Consider the following 17,916-nt stretch of genomic DNA (forward strand, 5'->3'; position numbering starts at 1 on the left):
GCTGCACAGCTTGCCCTCAGATGCTTTCTCCTCATGGCGGAGATTTCCTACAGTAACTCTCTAGCAGGTGGTGTCACTCCAATCGTTACAGTCCCCCTCTTTGTTTCTTTGAGGAACACAGTGTTTCCTTGATGAAACACTAGGCTGGTCTTCAGTTGCCCTATCCATGGTCAAATACCATCTTCCTATCTTGGAAGGACCAGCCAGAGGTCTCGTGCTCTGTTCTCATGCCCTGCTCTCAAATTCTCTTTGAGAATGCATGGTTTCCTTCATGTCTCAATAAGGCATCAGGCAACACTCAAATAGATAACTGCCATGATTAACATGACACGATAAACTGATTTTTGTTTCTTCACCTCTCATTTTGAGGTTCTACAGATAGGGTCATGACCAACTGGAAGGAAGAACCTTGAGCTCATAACCCAGTTAATGGACTTGTACATATATCCTAGCTAGGACATCACTGTTTAAATGCTGATTGGAGCAATATTTATGTAGGATGTTCATGCAAAATATATTATAGGAGCATTTAACATTACCAAGACAAAAGGTACAGACCAGCCAAGGGGATAGAGATAATTGCTTATGTTTGATGTGATAACAAATCAAGCATGAAATCATCTACATCAATATAATGGCTTGTTTATTTTTGTTTTGGCCAGGCTCCCTTCACTACTCATAAATAAGGCACTTAGCAGAGAACTTGGGTACAGAGTAGATTACTGTAACCCATATTAGTTAGTAACATGATTGTCTGTGCACAACATAAGTAATAGATATTTCTTTGAAAATGATTGTCTTTCTTTATATTTTCTAAAGGAGACAGTACAGGAACAATTGAGCATAATGAGAAAATTATCTGTTCTCTAATCTTCTATTTTTTTTTTCAGAAAAAGAGAAAATTGTCCATTAGTTTTCTACACAGATTGTCCAATGTATGACTTCTTTTTTTAATTTCCAAAGTCTCATTTCCTTGACACCAATTTTCTTTTTTTTTTTTTTGATGCATTGACATTTAGCCAACTAACATTTATTAAGTAATTATTATGTGCCAGGAACTGTGCTATAAACATCGTGGCTGCCACTCCAGAAATCCTGTGATCTCAGAAAAATCACAATTGCAGATGACTGAGAGGGCAAGAAGAAGGTTCACGGTGGATGCAATAAGGTTGCAGCATGTTGCCAACAATGATTTATTTGCAAGAAGTTGTATGAGAGGTGTTACCAACAAAAGATATAGCTAGAAAAGGCAGTCACATAAAGAAAGTGAAGTTTCATAGATGAATAGTCTTAGCATTATACAGGTAACAAAATCTCAAAGAACCTACATAAGATACCTAGTGCATTGAGCAAATGCATTATAAAGGAGTTAATTTTTTTCCCCAGAGTATCATGTCCTGGACAGAGAGCTAAGCTCATGTCTAATTCAGATGATAAGTAGGACCATTCACTGAGGTGTTAAGGGAAGGTCCCTACCCAGCTACATAGAACAATCTCAGATGTTTAAGTTTCTTATACTAGGGAACAATGCTTTAGTGGTTTTCAGTAGGATGATTATGGTCAGAGACTCTTCACTTTTATTGGCAGACTGAAGACATTTGGTCATCAGTATGCTAACATCAAGGAACTTATGACTATCGGGCATTATCAACTGGTCATTCCATTGCACACCTTGCAAGAAAGCAGAAGTTTCTTTTACTCAGAAACTTTTGAGACAAAGAGGAGTCACTTCATATTTGTGAGTCCAGTGGGGCCCTTCCACCTATGGGCCCAAATTACATGAAAGGACCATGATCTAGAGTAAGTTTCACAATGATGACATGATACATCTGTCAAAGTATTCTTTGGCATTATAGAATCTTAGAACCTGAAAGCATCTTAGACAGCATCTAGTTAAACCTTTCGTTTTACTGATGATGAAATGGAATAGGAAAATGACTTCCTATAGGTCAAATAGCCAATCTGTGACAAACTTGGAAATAGGAATTGTAACGTGATTATCAAGTGCCTTTTTCTATGACACTGTAACAAATTCCTGAATTCTAGTGTATTGTTTCCATATTTCATTTTAATTTTTTCTATAATTCAGCCAAGCTAAATATTCATATAGACATATGCACATAAAACCCATTGATTTTAAAACAGACATTTTTTCAGATATTCATATTTTAGGTAATATCTAAAATAGTCTCCCAACCATTGATTGATATTTGAAATTTCCTGTGTGAACCACTCATGTGTTTGAATGAATGAATAATTCAAATTTGAATTCTTTCAGTGAGATGTATAGGCCTTTCAGCTTTCTAAAAGTTCATTTTCGATTCAAAAGAAGATATCTTTTATGCCTCTTAAGGAATTGTGCATAGTCTCAGATATGTTTAGTTACCGATGAGTTAGAGGTTGTTTTATTCCCATTGATATTTTTAAAGATGTTTAAGTCAATAAAAGTTTGAAATCTGCATCATCATATAATTTGTGATGACATGTTTTTGAAGTAGGTTAGTTACTTCCTGGAAGAGAAAGTTTCTATTTTTCTAATGTACTTGCCGACTCTGAAATAAACTACTTGAAATTCTGGAAAACATCCTTCTTTGGGGCAATGAGCCATTCTTAGAGTGTTTAGACCTCTTGTGTTTTGCTCATCTCATTAGTAAGAACACTTTATCTGCTTGTGAAGGGAAACATTCATATTAGAAGCTATTTTGATTTCTACAACATTTACTGTTTTTACCTTTGTAACTGTAGTACCTAGCAGGGTACCTTGCATGTGCCCTGTGCTTTTTTAAATATTTATTTGGAATTGTTTTTTCTTTTTTTTTTTTTTTAATTTTTTTTTTTTTGGCGGGCAATTGGGGTTAAGTGACTTACTTGCCCAGGGTCACACAGCTAGTAAGTGTTAAGTGTCTGAGACCAGATTTGAACTCAGGCACTCCTGAATCCAGGGCCAGTGCTTTATCCACTGCGCCATCTAGCTGCCCCCTGGAATTGTTTTTCACAGTCCTATTGACTTTGTCTTTTGCTTTGTGGTTATCAAAGAGGTGATCTTGGAGGGCTTTCTTATAAATGCATTTCAACAAATGTTTATTCAGCGTCTACCATATTCAAGGGTACATTTCACAGAGAAGTCCTCCAACATGTATCTAAGAAATCCTTAAAATTGCAGTATTAAAGCAAATGAATATTTTCAGAGGGGAAGGCACTAGCACCTAGGCAGACCCCAAAAATCCTTCTACAGAAAGAGGGATTTGAGCTGAGTCTTGAAGAAATTTAGAGAAACCAAGGTCAGATGAGAAAACAATCAATGTATGGGGGACAGCCAGTCAGTTAAAGAACAAGAAGATTGGCCATAAAGTGTCCTGTGCAAGGAACAAGTGCTGCTGAATTATATAATGCCTGGAGGGGAGTAGGCAGGCCCCTGATGAATATCCAGCAAAAGAGACTGTGAAAAGGGGCAGCTAGGTGGTGCAGTGGATAGAGCACTGGCCCTAGAGTCAGGAGTACCTGAGTTCAAATCCGGCCTCAGACACTTAACACTTACTAGCTGTGTGACCCTGGGCAAGTCACTTAACCCCAATCGCCTCACTAAAAAAAATGAGACTGTGAAAGAGGGATCACAGATAATAGAAGTAGTGGAAGAGAGCCATGTCATCAAAACATCAAGAAGAGTGAGTATGCAGAAGAGAGTAAGCAACAGTGTCAAAGGCTGCAGAGAGTTCAAGAAAGATGAGGACTGAAAAAATACCATTAGATTTGGCAATTAAGAAATCATTGGCAACTTTGGAGACGACAATTTTAATTGAATGCTGAGGTCAGAAGAAATTTTGCAGAGATTTAGAGAGCATGAGAAACAAGTAAGCAGGAGCTTTGAGTTTAGATGGCTTTATTGCTTTTCCCACAAAGGGTAGGAAGATACAGAGTGACATCTAGTGAGAATGTCATGAAGGATGAGGGAGATGTGTGAATGTTTTTAAGTAGTAGAAGATCCACTTTCTAGAATGAGATTGAATATAAGCAAGATAGTAGGAATAGTTTCTTGGAGATGTGAGTGATGAGATTAAGGTTATATGCAAGTGACTTTGGTAAGGAGAAGGGTCACCTCTTTTAAGACCAAAGTGAACAGGAAAGTAGTTAGAGAAAATGTCTAAATGGTGATATGAGATGAAGAGGAGGGGAGAAGTGGAAGCTCCCTTGAATAGTCTCAGTGATCTTAGTTGAAGGAGTGGGGAGAAAGGGATGTGGGGGGTGTCTTGAGAATAGATAAGAAGGTCTCTGAATAGCCACTGTAGAGTGCAGAATAGGGAATTAATTATGGAGGAATGGAATGTTTGCCTTGCTGCAATGACTACCCAATTGGGATTAAATAACATAAATTTGTAGTAGGCCCAGTCAGCATCATCCTGTCATTTCCTCCAGTTCCAATAAGTAGCATTCAAAAAGAAGTGAAGGAGGTATATGCTGGGAGAAATCCAGGGTTGTGGATTAGTAAGGCATGATTGGCAATAGAATAAGGGGGCCAGGGATTTAGAAATAGAGGATAGTATAGAGGTGAGTTGGATAACAAAAGATATAAATAAAGGGAAGAGATGAGAGTGTAACCAGTTCAGAGGTGATGGCCTGGGAAAGAACAGGAGTGGAGGGAATGGGGATCACAGTGAGGATGAATAAAGTGTGGGGGCTACGAGGCATAGGGAAAGGTTGAATTATAAAATCTTATGAACAGACAAAGGTATTTCAGTGTTTGTGAACAATGGAACAAGTTGGATTGTGGGTGATGAAAAAGATCTATGGACCCCTCTATGTGTAGCTGAGGCAGAGTGGAGGAGCAGGTCATGGGGATTGAAAAGACTGATGAACTGGAGAGTTAGATACTGGAGAAAATATTATATGGGCTGTTGAAGTCCCCTAATATGAAGGAAGGAGATGAGGAAGGAAGAAAGAAAAACAATGATCTAGGAACTGAAATCACTGAAAAAATGGAGGATATCTTGAGAGGTGATAGATAATAGTCACCAGGATGTGAATTGGGTCACAAATTTTAATTGTATGAACCTCAAAGAAGGAGAGGTTGCTGAATGAGGGTGCTAGAGACTGAATCTATAAGTGATAATGGGGCCAAGGAGTATTTCAAATGCTCCACCATGACTACTGAGTTGGAGGGGGAGGAAGAAGTTATGAGAAAGGAAAAGGGAAAAGGAAAAAGGGAAAAGGCTGAAAAAAAGGAAAAGGATGGAAGGAGATTGGTTAATTTCAGAACAGGCATTCTAGACAGCACGGTGGAAAGAATGGATAGAGCAGGAATGGGACATCTTTGGAGGTAGGGTAGAGGTAGATAGCAGTAAGGGAACAGCCATTTGATGATATAGATTGGAGATTATATATTGATTCAGAATCATTGGGATAAGCCAAGAATAGGAGGGTGGGACCATGGAAGAGTAAATCTAGGCCAAATATAATTTATTTTTTTTGGAGAGAAGTCTAATGAAGAATGCACATAATTATACTGAGGTCCTTTGAGGTTTGCCTCACAATAGGCAGGAGGAAGACTTCTGGGAACCAAGTCAGGGGGTGGCATTATATTACTTGTCCTAGAATATATTCTGGCTGGCAAGAAGTGGAAGGAATCTTATCATGGGCTTCCAGGCACTAGAATTGGACCTGGATCTGGGTCCTCCCTGAGTTGGGTAGGTTGGAGGTAAGGTCTCCTCCCCACTCTCTCTACCTACTAATGGAGAGTTCCAGTTTACCCATGGAAACAACTTGAATGGACTAACACATGGTATCAGCAAAATGATTCTTTCTTTTACCCAGTTTCTCAGTTCAAAAGAACATATGGTAGTTGTATGCTAAGCATGCCTTCTCATCTCTCTGCTCCATTGGCATTAATATAGACCTGGACAAGCATGCTTCATTTTGTAACCTGCACAGAATACTACAAGAAAAGAAGGCATTTAATACTAGAGGAATTATATAGTCCATTTACAACCATCAACCTAATTACCTGATGCTGTCTTTTTGCTTGTATTTTTCTCCTCAGTGCTTAGCGTAGTGCCTGTTGCATGGTAAGTGTTTAATAAAATACTTGTTCATTGTTGACATCAAGGAAGGCTTGTAGCCTAACTTGAGATACCCGAAGGCTCAAGGATATGTAGAGGGGCAGAGGGAGTGAGATACATCTGTCTTAAAGGCAGAAATGTGAGAGATATTAGGTCTTTAAAAGCTGCAGAATCCAAGGCATCTAAACCTTAAGTGAGATGATCTTTAGGTGATGTCAGAAGTGAGGGAATAAATTATCCAGTGAAAAGCACCTTCCTGACCTATCTTTCAGGTTGTGCCAAGATTTTGTTTCTTTCCCAATAGGGGCACACAGGGAAAAGGGAGGGGGCACAAGAAGACCAGGGTCTCCATGGGATACATTAATTACCAAAGCTGGAAGTTTCTGGGATAGAAGGTCACAGATGTATGTTTGAGGAAAGGAACTTGGGGGTAACAGGCAAAAGGAAGGATAGTATGTATAACAATAGCAGCTTGTTGCAAGAAAGTTGAAACTCAGAAAACCAAAGGGGTTTTTGTTTTTTGGGGGAGGGACAGAAGGATTATTGCATTTACAGAGGTTAAATGATAATCTAGTTGAGAAGGAGATAATGCTAACACATGAAATATTTAAATAGCTTGTCAGCATAGGATATGATTAAATGTCCAAATGGGTAGTAGAATCTAAATTCTATAAAGCCAGAGAAAGACTAGTTCAACATAGGCTAGATTAGAGAGAGAAACCATGGGAGGCTTTATGGAGAAAGGAGGACTTGAATTGGATCTTGGAGTATAAGTAGGATTTCGATAGGGAAAGAGGAAGTAAGACCTTCATCTGTGAGCAAGGCCTGGAAATTAAATAAGTATAGTGTGAGTGACAATTAGGAGAGTGTCTTAGATGGAATGGAGGGATTCATGTTGGAGCACAGCAAGAGTAAAGGTTGAATATCTATGGTGGAGATCTGAATGCAGGGCTAAGAAGTTTGGTCTTTATCTACCAGCAGAATGTAAGCTCCCTGAGGCCAAGTAATATTTTCATAGTTGTCTCTTGATTGGTGACTACCTTTCCAGGGGCTCCATTTTAGGAAGGATTCTCGTCCTGCTTCATGCTTAGACTCTGTGGATTTCTCTTCCTTCTCCCTTTCTGTTTTGCCAACCTGGAAAAGCCTCCTCCCTAAAGCCCTCTTCTCCTTGTTGGTGACACCCTCCCTGGTATCACATTCTAGGAAGGACCTCAGTCCTGCCTGGACACTTTCTCTGGATCTCTACTCCTCTTCATCTGCCTCCTGTCCCTTATTCTCCATTTTTTCTTCCCAATTTCTAGCTCCCCTTTATGGATTGTCTTTCCCCATTAGAATGTAACCCCTTTAAGGGGAGGGATTGTCTTGCTTCTTTATATTTGTATCCCTGGTTCTTAGCACAGTTCCTGGCATGTAAGTGCTTAATAAACATTTTATCTATCTAACAAATGCCTTATCTATCTTTAATGCATATGCATTGTCTTGAATGGAAATCAATTCATACTGTGGATGATGATGGGGCCATTAAAGGTTTTGAGTAATAGCAGGCCAGAGATAAAATTCACACCATTTTTGTTGCTAACAGTACTTAAGTACAACCCATCATTAAAAAGAACCTACAATTAAGCTCTTGAACAGAAGTGTAAAGAGTAAAGCTGCTCTCTTCCTTGTCCAGATGGCAGCTTCTCAGATGTCTGTTTTGTATCTCACAGTGATGAATAGTTAAGAAGAAAAACCACTGAAGTCCTTTCCATGACAAGGAGTTCACCGGGGAAGTCCAGGGGGCACTTTTTAAAAACAAATATTTTGTCATGCCAGAGTTGTAAGTCCCCTGAGGCATGGTCTGGGGAGTCCTCCTTGGGGACACATAGGCTGTATCTGCGGTGCTATTTCTCCTCACTTCTTCCAAGTTTCCTTTCTCCCAAACACTATGGATTCTGATGTTGAAAATTTTAAATGGGTTTAGCTTTTAAGTCAAAATATAGACTCTTTAGTTAAAGCCTTTCACAATCTCCTTAAAACGCACCTTTCTAGCATTATTTCAATCAGTTACTTCTCTACAGTATGATGTTCCAGCTCAGTTGGACCACCAACATTGATCTGCTCTTTCCTGCCTCCCTTTTTTTCTCATAGGGCCTTAGATATAAATAACTAGGCATTCTTGACATTTCAAACAAATTCAGTTAAGTGAGAGGGTGCAGTCCAACTATTGGTGCAGAAGAGAAAGTGGCTCATCATCTCTCCTCCCCAGATATCTGCCAGCTTATGACTTCACACCTTTAGTCTCTCAGCACTTTTTCCAACCCCTCTATACCTTTATAGAGGGGCACAGATAAAGGACTGGGAAGTACAGGGATTGTGAGCTACAGGGAGGGGAATGGAAACAAGTATTCATTAAGTGCTTACTATATGCCAGACTCAGTGCTAAGCACTTGGTAAATATTTCATTTGATCATCCCAACTCTGTGAGAAAAGCACTATTATTATCCTCATATTACAGATGAAGAAACTGAGGCAGACAGTGGTTATGCGACTTGCCCAGGATCACACAGCTAGTAAATGTCTGAGGCTGAAATTAAACTAGGATTTTCTTGACTTCAGCACCAGTGCCCTGGCCACTGCACCATCTAGCTGCTGTCCTGGATATTAGCACCTGGAGCAAGGTGCCAGCTCTTTTCACTATAGTTACAGCCATACAGACCATCCCCTTTTCATGTAGTATGTTTTCTCATATCCTTTCAGAAACTTTGTCTTTCTTCAAGGCTAATGCTGAGGTCCACTTCTCCTTGAAGCCTCCCCAATCCCACTAGCTAATAGTGTTCTCTTCTTGATTATATAATAAACAAATTGATTCAAATAACCTTCCACAGTAGCTTATGCAGAGCTCAACATTGTGGTGAATCATTGCTTGAAAGTTTTTGCTCAAGGATTGGAAACTAAGGGAGCATATGTCGTTTGGGGAATGGCTGAACAAATTAAGATATCTGAAAACAATGAAATAGCCTTGTGCTGTCAGAAATGATGAAAGAGATAGCTTTAGAGAAACTTGGAAAGAATGGAAAGACTAGTGTGAACTCATGAAAAGTGAAGTTAGTAGAACCAGGAGGATGATCTCTCTCTCTCTCTCTCTCTCTCTCTCTCTCTCTCTCTCTCTCTCTCTCTCTCTCTCTCTCTCTCTCATCTATATAATCTATATCTATATCTATATCTATACAATGACCACAAGAGTATAATAAAAAGCAACTTAAATGGCTTTTGTGTATTCAGTCATATCTGACTCTTCATGACCCCCATTTGGGGTTTTCTTCACAAAGATGCTGGAGTGGTCTGCCATTTTTTTTCACCCCAGCTCATTTCACAGATGAGGATCTGAGGCAAACAAGATTAAATGACCTGCCCAGGGTCACACAGCTAAGAAGTATCTAAGGTCAGATTTGAAACCAGGAGGAAGAGTCTTCCTAATTCCCAGCCTGGTATTCTATCCATTGTGTCACCTAGCTGCCCACTGATAAATTCAATGTTCAATAATGACTCCAATGGGGTAATGATGGTGTGTACTTTTCACTTCCTGACATAGAGGTGATAGAGTAAAAGTGCAGGTTGAGATGTATATTTTTGAACATGGTCAATGTGAGGATTTGTTTTGTTCAATGATGTTTATTGCTATATTATGGGGTTTTTTTACGTGGGTAGGAGAATTTGGAGGGGTGGGGTAGGCAAAAGGGATTAATGATAGGAATGTAAAAATAGCATCAATGAAACAGTTAAATTTATAGAATTGTTCTTTCATATACTATCCTCTTTTTCTGTTCTTTGTTTATGGAAAGGCTCATGTTTGTTGGTGTTTGTCAAGTGTGGAATAACAAAAAATATAAAATAGTTTTTGTTCCTTTCCTAGAAACTTTGAAACTTTGGGATGAGTATTTTGATTTAGAAATGGTTGGAAGTAGTTGAATGCTTGTATGTCTGGGGTTAATTTACAAGTATATGAATTGAAGAGAAAGTGTAATAGACTGATAAGTACCTCAGATTACTAAAGGCAAACTAGACATCTTTTTAGAATGAGCTGACTTTTCTGTTGAGTCCAATGGCAGTTTTAAGATGCTTTTTAGAGTGAATGCCATTAAGCCCTGGAGATAAGGAAGTTGGATCTGCCAAGAAATGAGAAAGCATTTGATAATTCTGATGTGTAATTTCATTTTTCTGTCTTCTTTTGCAGTTAATTTTGACCATTTTCAAATATTACGAGCCATTGGCAAAGGGAGCTTTGGAAAGGTAAGAATAATCGAATTTTGTGGCAATTCAACCAAATGGCCCATTGGGCTTCAGTCACAGGTATTTGAATTTTCCACTAGACAAAGGGAGTTGGTTTTGCTGGTTTGGATCAGGAGGGCAGGTCTGAATGGTTTCCTCTGGATGCTGGATAACTTTGTTCCCTCAATTAAATCACTGTAGCTGGACTGGCTAAAAGTGGATTCTTTTTGTGATAAGTTGAGATTGCTAATGGAATTTCTTCCATAAGGGACTAAAGAGGGAAAAGGGAAAAAATATAAACAACAACCCAGAAACAATCATCAGAAAAAAGGCAGCATGTAAAGCCTGGCTTTGTGTGAATCAGCTTATTTGGACAACTGAGATCTCTGTCTGTTTTCCAGTGAAATTCTACCAGATTTATGGGGAAAGGATGGTGGTAGAGGTAGAGGGGAAGCATCATAATTAAAGATGGAAATGCTGGTATTTTGTCCCATGGGCTCCATCCACTAATTCAGCATCTATAATGCACAGAGCATTGTGTTAGGCACTTGGGGAGGATCAAACTCATTTCAATTTCAGCTCAGCAACCATTTATTGTACAAAGTTTACAACAAAAAGCCTAGCTTCTAGCCTCAGGGAGCCTTCATGTGGCTTACAATTTAGCCAGCTCTGTTGCAACTTGCTCAGAATTTTTCCTCATGGAATGAAAATGTGCATCCTTATGGGATGAAATAAACGTGTGCAATCCAAAGAACTGAACAAAAACAGCTTAATCAGTTTTGAATTGTGTGCATTTGAATTGGGTACCTGATTTTTTCTCATTTTGAAAACTCTCATGATGCTCACATATTCATTTAACTGCACATAAAACTACAACAGTAAAACTGATATATGGTAGAATCCTCACCTCCAGGGGCAAATAGTAACTTAAAACACATGTGTGTCACAGCCGAATATTGAATGAACAACTTCAAGGTTTGTCCTTGTGAACACCCAAAATACATGTCGAATCACCTAATTGTCAAATGATTTGGCCTAGATATGAGGCAGTGTATAATGGTCAGTAGAGAAAGCTTCTGAACTTGAAGTTACAGACCTGGGTTGATGGCTCTGACTGACACTATTACTATGATCTCAGACAACTCATGTAAGTTGGTTCAGAGTCTCACTTTACTCATCTGTGAAGTTGGTATAAATATTCTTGCACTATCTATCTCACCAAATTGTAAAGAAAGTACTTTGTAAATCTTCAATTCCATAGTAATAGGAATTGTTATTGTTAGTTAAGGGAAAAGTCCTTGAATATCATGTAAATCAGAATCTTATATTTGGAGGGACTTTAGAAGCCATCTGGTTCAACCCCTTATGTAGTGTGAAACTCTTCTCTATGGTTTCCCAATCAGAATGCTTTCTGTAAGAACAGAGATTTCACTATTTCACAATGGAACCATCTGCCTATTGCTTTAGGGGGTCCTGGATCAGTTGAACTTAATTGCCTTGCATATCTGGGCACAAAACAAGATAGGTGGCTTCTCAACAGACACAGAAAGAGTATGGATAGTATCATAGTAAAATAGAATGACTGAATACTAGGGAATCTCTGTAGTTGTCTTTTTCTGATCATAATCCACCTTTGTTCCTTAAATCACCACCCATGAGCAAAACACAGCCTCTTGGAATTTCAATTTCCTCACCTAGGAATTGGGAATAATAATACGTTTACCTTACAGGATTATAGATTCATATTTAGAAGGCACCTCAGTGGTCTTCTAGTCAGATCCCCTCATTTTATAAATGAGAAAACTGAGGTCCAAAGAAGTTATTAACTTTCCCAAGTTATCTCTTTACAGAATTTGGGTTATTAAGTAAGAGAGTTGGGATTAAAATCTGAGTTCTCTGGCTCCAGATCCATCCCTCTTTCCACTATACTCTCTGGTTTTTAGGTGTGATATGTTTTATAAACCTTAAATTGCTATAGAATTGTGGATCATATTTATTATTTGTTATCTGAGACAGGGAAGACTTTTGACTTCTGCCTGAGTAACAAATGTTAAACTGTCAGGTATAATTAGAGTAATTAGAGTAAAGAGATTATCTACCTAGGATAATCTGGCAATGGCATAACCATACCATCCTTTTTTATCTTCTGTAGAATGATGTGCTGACTATAAGAAGGAGTGTTACAGGATCAGAAGTATATATACTGCCAAGTTAGCCACAGAACAATCTTATGATATTAAATACATGGTACATTTTTTGTTTTACCTAGCCACAATCCCCCTAGATACTTTCACGTAAACTCTAATTGTATCATTGTGTATGAACTGTGAGCATCAAGAAACTCTTCAATTATTTAGATCTTCCGTGATCCCTATAAATATTGTTTTAGTTGTATTTACATGAGTCTTAAGAATGTCTTGTTAGGGTAAGTCCCAGATGTTTTATGAATTTTAGTTAAATTCAGTTCAGTTCAGTCATTTTTCAGTTGTGTCTGTCTCAGGAGGCAGCTAGGTAGCACAGTGGATAAAGCACTGGCCCTGGATTCAGGAGAACCTGAGTTCAAACTGGGTAAGTCACTTAACCCTTGTTGCCCCAAAACAAACAAACAAACAAATTGTGTCTGACTGTTTCTGACTTCACTTGCAGTTTTCTTGGCAAAAGTACTGGAATGGTTTGCCATTTCCTCCTCCAGCTCATTTTACACATGAGGAAATAAGGCTAGTAGGGTTAAATGACTTGCCCAGGGTCACACAAAGCAAGGATCTAAGGTTGAATTTGAACTCAGGAAAATAGTCTTCCTGATTCTAAACCCAATGTTCTATCCATTGCGCCATCTAGCTGCCCTCTTTATGAATGTAGTAAATATTTTAAATGGAATCTCTCTTTATCTCACTTCTTCCAGGTTTTTTTGGGGGATAAACATATGAAATGATGATAATTTTGTTGAATTTATTTTGTATCTTGCTCTTTTGCCAAAACCATAAATTGTTATGATTAGTTTTTGTTGTTGTTGTTGTTTCCCTAGGGTTTTCTAAGGAAGCCACCATATGTTCTACAAATTAGATTAATTTTGCCTCTTTTTTGCCTATATATTCCCCTCATTTTGTCCTCATATTGCTATCTATGGCATTCCTAATACTATGTCAATTATTGGTAAAGGGGGTATATTTATTTCACCCTTATCTTATCAGAAAAGTGCCCAGTGTTTCTCCATTACAAATTGGTAATATTAAGAGAAGACAATTTCATTCTAAAGCTGTTTAGTGGTTTTTAAAGACATATTTGAATACTGTGTTTTGATAAAGAAATTTTCCAGATGTTTTTATTGAACTGTGTGTTTATTTTATCATTTCTATCTTTGTGTTAATTTGCTTTTACATATCAATATACATCAATTCTATTGGTCTATAGTTCTCTCTTTGCTTTATCCCTCTGTGGTTTGAATCTCATGTAAACTAACATTCCTTTCAATCCAAATTTCCTAATTATAGAATTGCAGATTTAGAGGTGAAAGGGATTTTAGATGTCACCTTCTCTTATCCTCTTATTCTCTAACCTAGATGGGTTAAAACAATTATCCTAAGGTCTTAAGAAAGTACTTAGAGAGATTCAGGATACAAGGTTCTCTAACTCTAAAAACACTTTTTCCATTGTACTACTCAATTTGCGATCAAATTCTACTTGTTTTCCAAGAAGATCCCAATTGTACCTCTTCCTCAGTCTTCCCATTAATATTTTAAAAGGAATGATAAAAATATTTTTACATTATTTATATCTCATGTTCTGTGAAGATTCATTATTTGAACCTAATGCCTTGTTTTAGAGCATTTTCCAAACCCATTGTTTATTTTTTCAATCACTTCAGAATGTAGCTGTTACCTATTTTTCTTTCTTTTTTTTCTCTTGCCTACGATTTTATTCATGTAGGGAGCTCCTATTAAAATGACTTCTCCCTACCAATCCATAATTACTCTGTTAAAGAGAGTTATAGTCTTAGAGATTTTCTGGGATCACTGAAGGTTTAAATGACTTTCCTTGGATCATCCAGCCAGCATGTGGTGGGTGGTGGGAGAAGAAAGTAGCAATTATACAACACCGACTATGTGCCAGATACTGTGCTAAGTACTTTAAAAATATTAGCTAATTTGATAATAAACAGGACTTGAACCCAGGTCTTCTCAGCCCCAAAGCTGGCTTCCTACTCACTATGCCCCATTGTCTTTCTAGCATGCTTAAAGAGAATCCACCAAAAAAACCCCAAAAACACCCCATACTCCTCTGTGAGGAATTGTTGCTACTGATTTATATAAAAAAAATTCTATTTTTTCTTCCATAATATATGCTTGCCACAGGCTTGGATCATAGACACACATTCTAAAAAATGATATGTTAAGATGAACTCAATCAACAAAATGATATTGAGTATGTGAGAAGCACTACAATTTCATTTGGCATTCTTTCCTACACTAGTGACCTTGTAATTATAGGCTTACCCTGGCAGGATAAGCTGCCTTCTTTCTCCAAATATCACTCCTGAGGTTCTTTTTATTCAACTTATAGGCTCTTTGACCATTTGTATCATCAGTCAGATGAGACTGCCTGAGATGATCTCATAGAATTCTAGAAAGTTAACTCAAGGACTAGGGCTTTATTTATGAAAAGCATTTCTGCCACATATGAGCAGTGTGTCATAATACTTGGCATTGTTCCCTACCTGTCATGTCCCATTGCAGGTAGCAGCAGGTTGAGGGTATTTGATTTCCCCTTGCCAGCAAGGCAGCCACTTTAATCAGACAAAAGGCCCCGTAGTCAGCATGCACTAGCTAGCTGTCAAAAGGAAGCTGTAGGGAGGACAGCCCCCTTGCATGACATCTAGTCTGCTCTTCTATTTTCCCTTTGTGCTTACTGTGACCTTGATCCTACTCTCTTAGAATCTTCAACCCAGATCTGGCATCCTAGACACACTCTTCTGGCTTGCAGTACAGAAAAAAATAAAAAAGAGTGCTGCATGGGAAGCAGCAGGTCATGGGTCAAATCCCATCCTTACCAGAGTGGCCTCAGGCAATTCGATTCAACAAATATTTATTAAGTGGTGTTGGTGGCCAGGTACTAGGTGGAGGTGGGGGAGGAGTAAAAATGATATAATATCTGTTCTCCAAAAGTTTTAACCTAACCTTTCTAGACCTCAGTTTTCTCATCTGTAAAGTGAGGGGACTTATCACTTCTATAGCTAAAATTCATTTATATTCTGAGATCCAATTTTAAACCTTTTAACATTCACAAATTTAACACTAATTTTAACATTCTGAGGATTTTAGTGTTAGCAAGGAGGAAGATGAAGCCTTGAGAGGCTAAGTGACTGACCCAATGTCACACATAAGAAATGGAAGAACAAGAATTTGAATCATGGTCTTCTTACTCAGGTCCAAAGGTAAATGTATTTTGTTGGTTTTATATGAAAGAGTGTGAATTTGTGAAGCACAATCTTATTTGTGGTCTATCTGACAGGTTATAGTAACAGCAACAAGCCATATAGGGCTCTTGTATTCAATCAAATTCTCTGAACAATCTATGGTGTTTTGACATCAGTCACATTTGAAATATTGATAGATAGGCTCCTGACATATGTTCTTGTGGGGAAAAATTATAGCACTATTCAGAAACGGAGAATTTGCCACCTCACTTTCCCCAGTTTGATTCTTTTCAACCTTAGCAACAATTTGTTATAAGTTTAAAGGAATCAGTCAGTCCTCTGTTCATCTTTCCATTTAGTAGAAAATATGTCCGAAAAATAGAACTATAGAATGATAGTTCTGGAAAAGAATTTGGCTATTATTTAGTCCAACTCTCATTTTTCAGCTGAAGAAACTGAGGCCCAAAGAGAGAAACTGACTTGCCTCAGGTTACAGAGCTAGTAAATGGTAGTTTATTCTTGAATTTAGGTCTTCTGGCTTAATGCATTCTCATTCATTTGTTCAATAAGAAGACTTTTGTTATTGACTATGAGCAAAGCATGCTGCCAACTAATGGGGGAGATTTAAAGCATTTGATACCTGTCCAGAAAGAACTTATGATATAGGAATGGTAAGAGTTCACTTTGGCATAAGGCTTTATAGAATACAAAACATTCTGAGCATAACAATGTTGTCAGGTAGGTAGTGAAAGTATTATAATCTCTCTTTTTTCAGATTAGGGAAACCTCCATGGACAATATTGGTGTGCGATGGTTCACGGGGTCAGAAAGACTCAGATGCAACTGAATGACTGAACAGCACCACCACCACCAAACTGAGGCTTATCTATGCTAAGTGAATTTCCCAAGGTCACAGAGTGCATAAATATCAGAGTTAAGTCTCTTCATTCCAAGGCTAAGGTTCTATAAGTTTACCATTAAAATTATATTACATTAGAAGCATTTGTGGACCAAAATTAATTAGGATTTGAGAAAAATGAAGGATTGTAAGAGAAGTACAAAGTATGTAGTCATTTGACTTTATCAGCCAGCAGAAGCAAATCCAACCTCAGTCAGTCTCCATTTGATTCCTCCTCAGTTTAAAAATACTGAGACTTAGGCTGATTATGTAGAAAGAACACTAAACATTAATTTAGGATAAAAAAATACATCTAGGTTTGAATCCCTTTTCTACCACTGATTTCTTCTGGCAATTCATTTAATATCCCCAGTCTTCAGTGGGATTTTTTGTTAATAAAGACCAAACTAATAATGCCTTCATCACTTATTTGAATTGCCATGAGGAAAGTGCCACAAATGATTCATTTATCTCTATACTTGCTACTGTTCTTTCCCTCTACCACCATAGTGTTTGACTGCTTCTGCTAATGTAGTTTTCATCTTCCCACAAGGGACTGTCAATTTCAGCAGAGACAGAGTTTGCTGTGCAGGTTCTGAAACCACTGCAGGCTATAAGAAAGCAGAGCTAGCTCCTACCTTTATTGCTAATTAATGAACCTGTTGTCCCACCCAATGTGGAAAAGGCTATATAGCCATGGTGATAAAAATCAGCAAAGAACATGGAAATATGACTAGTTATATTGACTTTATTCTCTTTTCCAGCATTCTGATGAGGTTCCTCAGAGAACATTCTGCGTGCATAGCCTAAGCCACCTTCAATAAGAGTTATTTCCCAACTTTTCATCTTTGCCTTGTTTGGTAACCTTTCTAACCCATTTTGCACATATGTGTGTGTACTTATATATCTTTCTCCAATGTCATACCTTTAGTCCTGAAAGGACAGCCTTTATTCTTGGAGTCCATTTCTCTGAATTTTTTGGTATGTGGCATAGAGGGAATCAAAAGTAATCCAAGAATCAGGAAAGAATCTAAATGATGTTGTTAATATTCACATGAAATTCTCTGAGTCCCACATAAAACTCAGAGGCCTGTGGTTCCATCTATTGCATATTAGAGGACACAACCTAGGAAGACAAAGAACTTGTAGTCTGCTCCTTTAAATCATCTAGTTCTGGAGTCTCTGTCTCTTGATTTTCAAGACTTTCACTATTATTAGTCTTCCTTTTTGCTGAATGTGATATCTTGCCTTTTCAAAATTTCTTACAGCATTCTTTGCCCTTTTAACAAACCTACTAAATT

The 17,916-nt window shown here is 37.9% G+C and overlaps 1 protein-coding gene across 1 annotated transcript in view; it reads left to right on the forward strand.

Annotated features, from left to right (window-relative positions):
• The window catches only part of STK32B (serine/threonine kinase 32B), a 373,335-nt gene that overhangs the window by 50,741 nt on the left and 304,678 nt on the right, over nt 1-17,916 (forward strand). Inside the window, exon 2 of the mRNA XM_043971280.1 lies at nt 10,270-10,325. Within this exon, the coding sequence (XP_043827215.1) occupies nt 10,270-10,325 (56 nt within the window). The remainder of the gene's footprint in view (nt 1-10,269; nt 10,326-17,916) is intronic.

The sequence above is a fragment of the Dromiciops gliroides genome, chromosome 6 (assembly GCF_019393635.1).
Source record: "Dromiciops gliroides isolate mDroGli1 chromosome 6, mDroGli1.pri, whole genome shotgun sequence".
Taxonomy (NCBI): domain Eukaryota; kingdom Metazoa; phylum Chordata; class Mammalia; order Microbiotheria; family Microbiotheriidae; genus Dromiciops; species Dromiciops gliroides.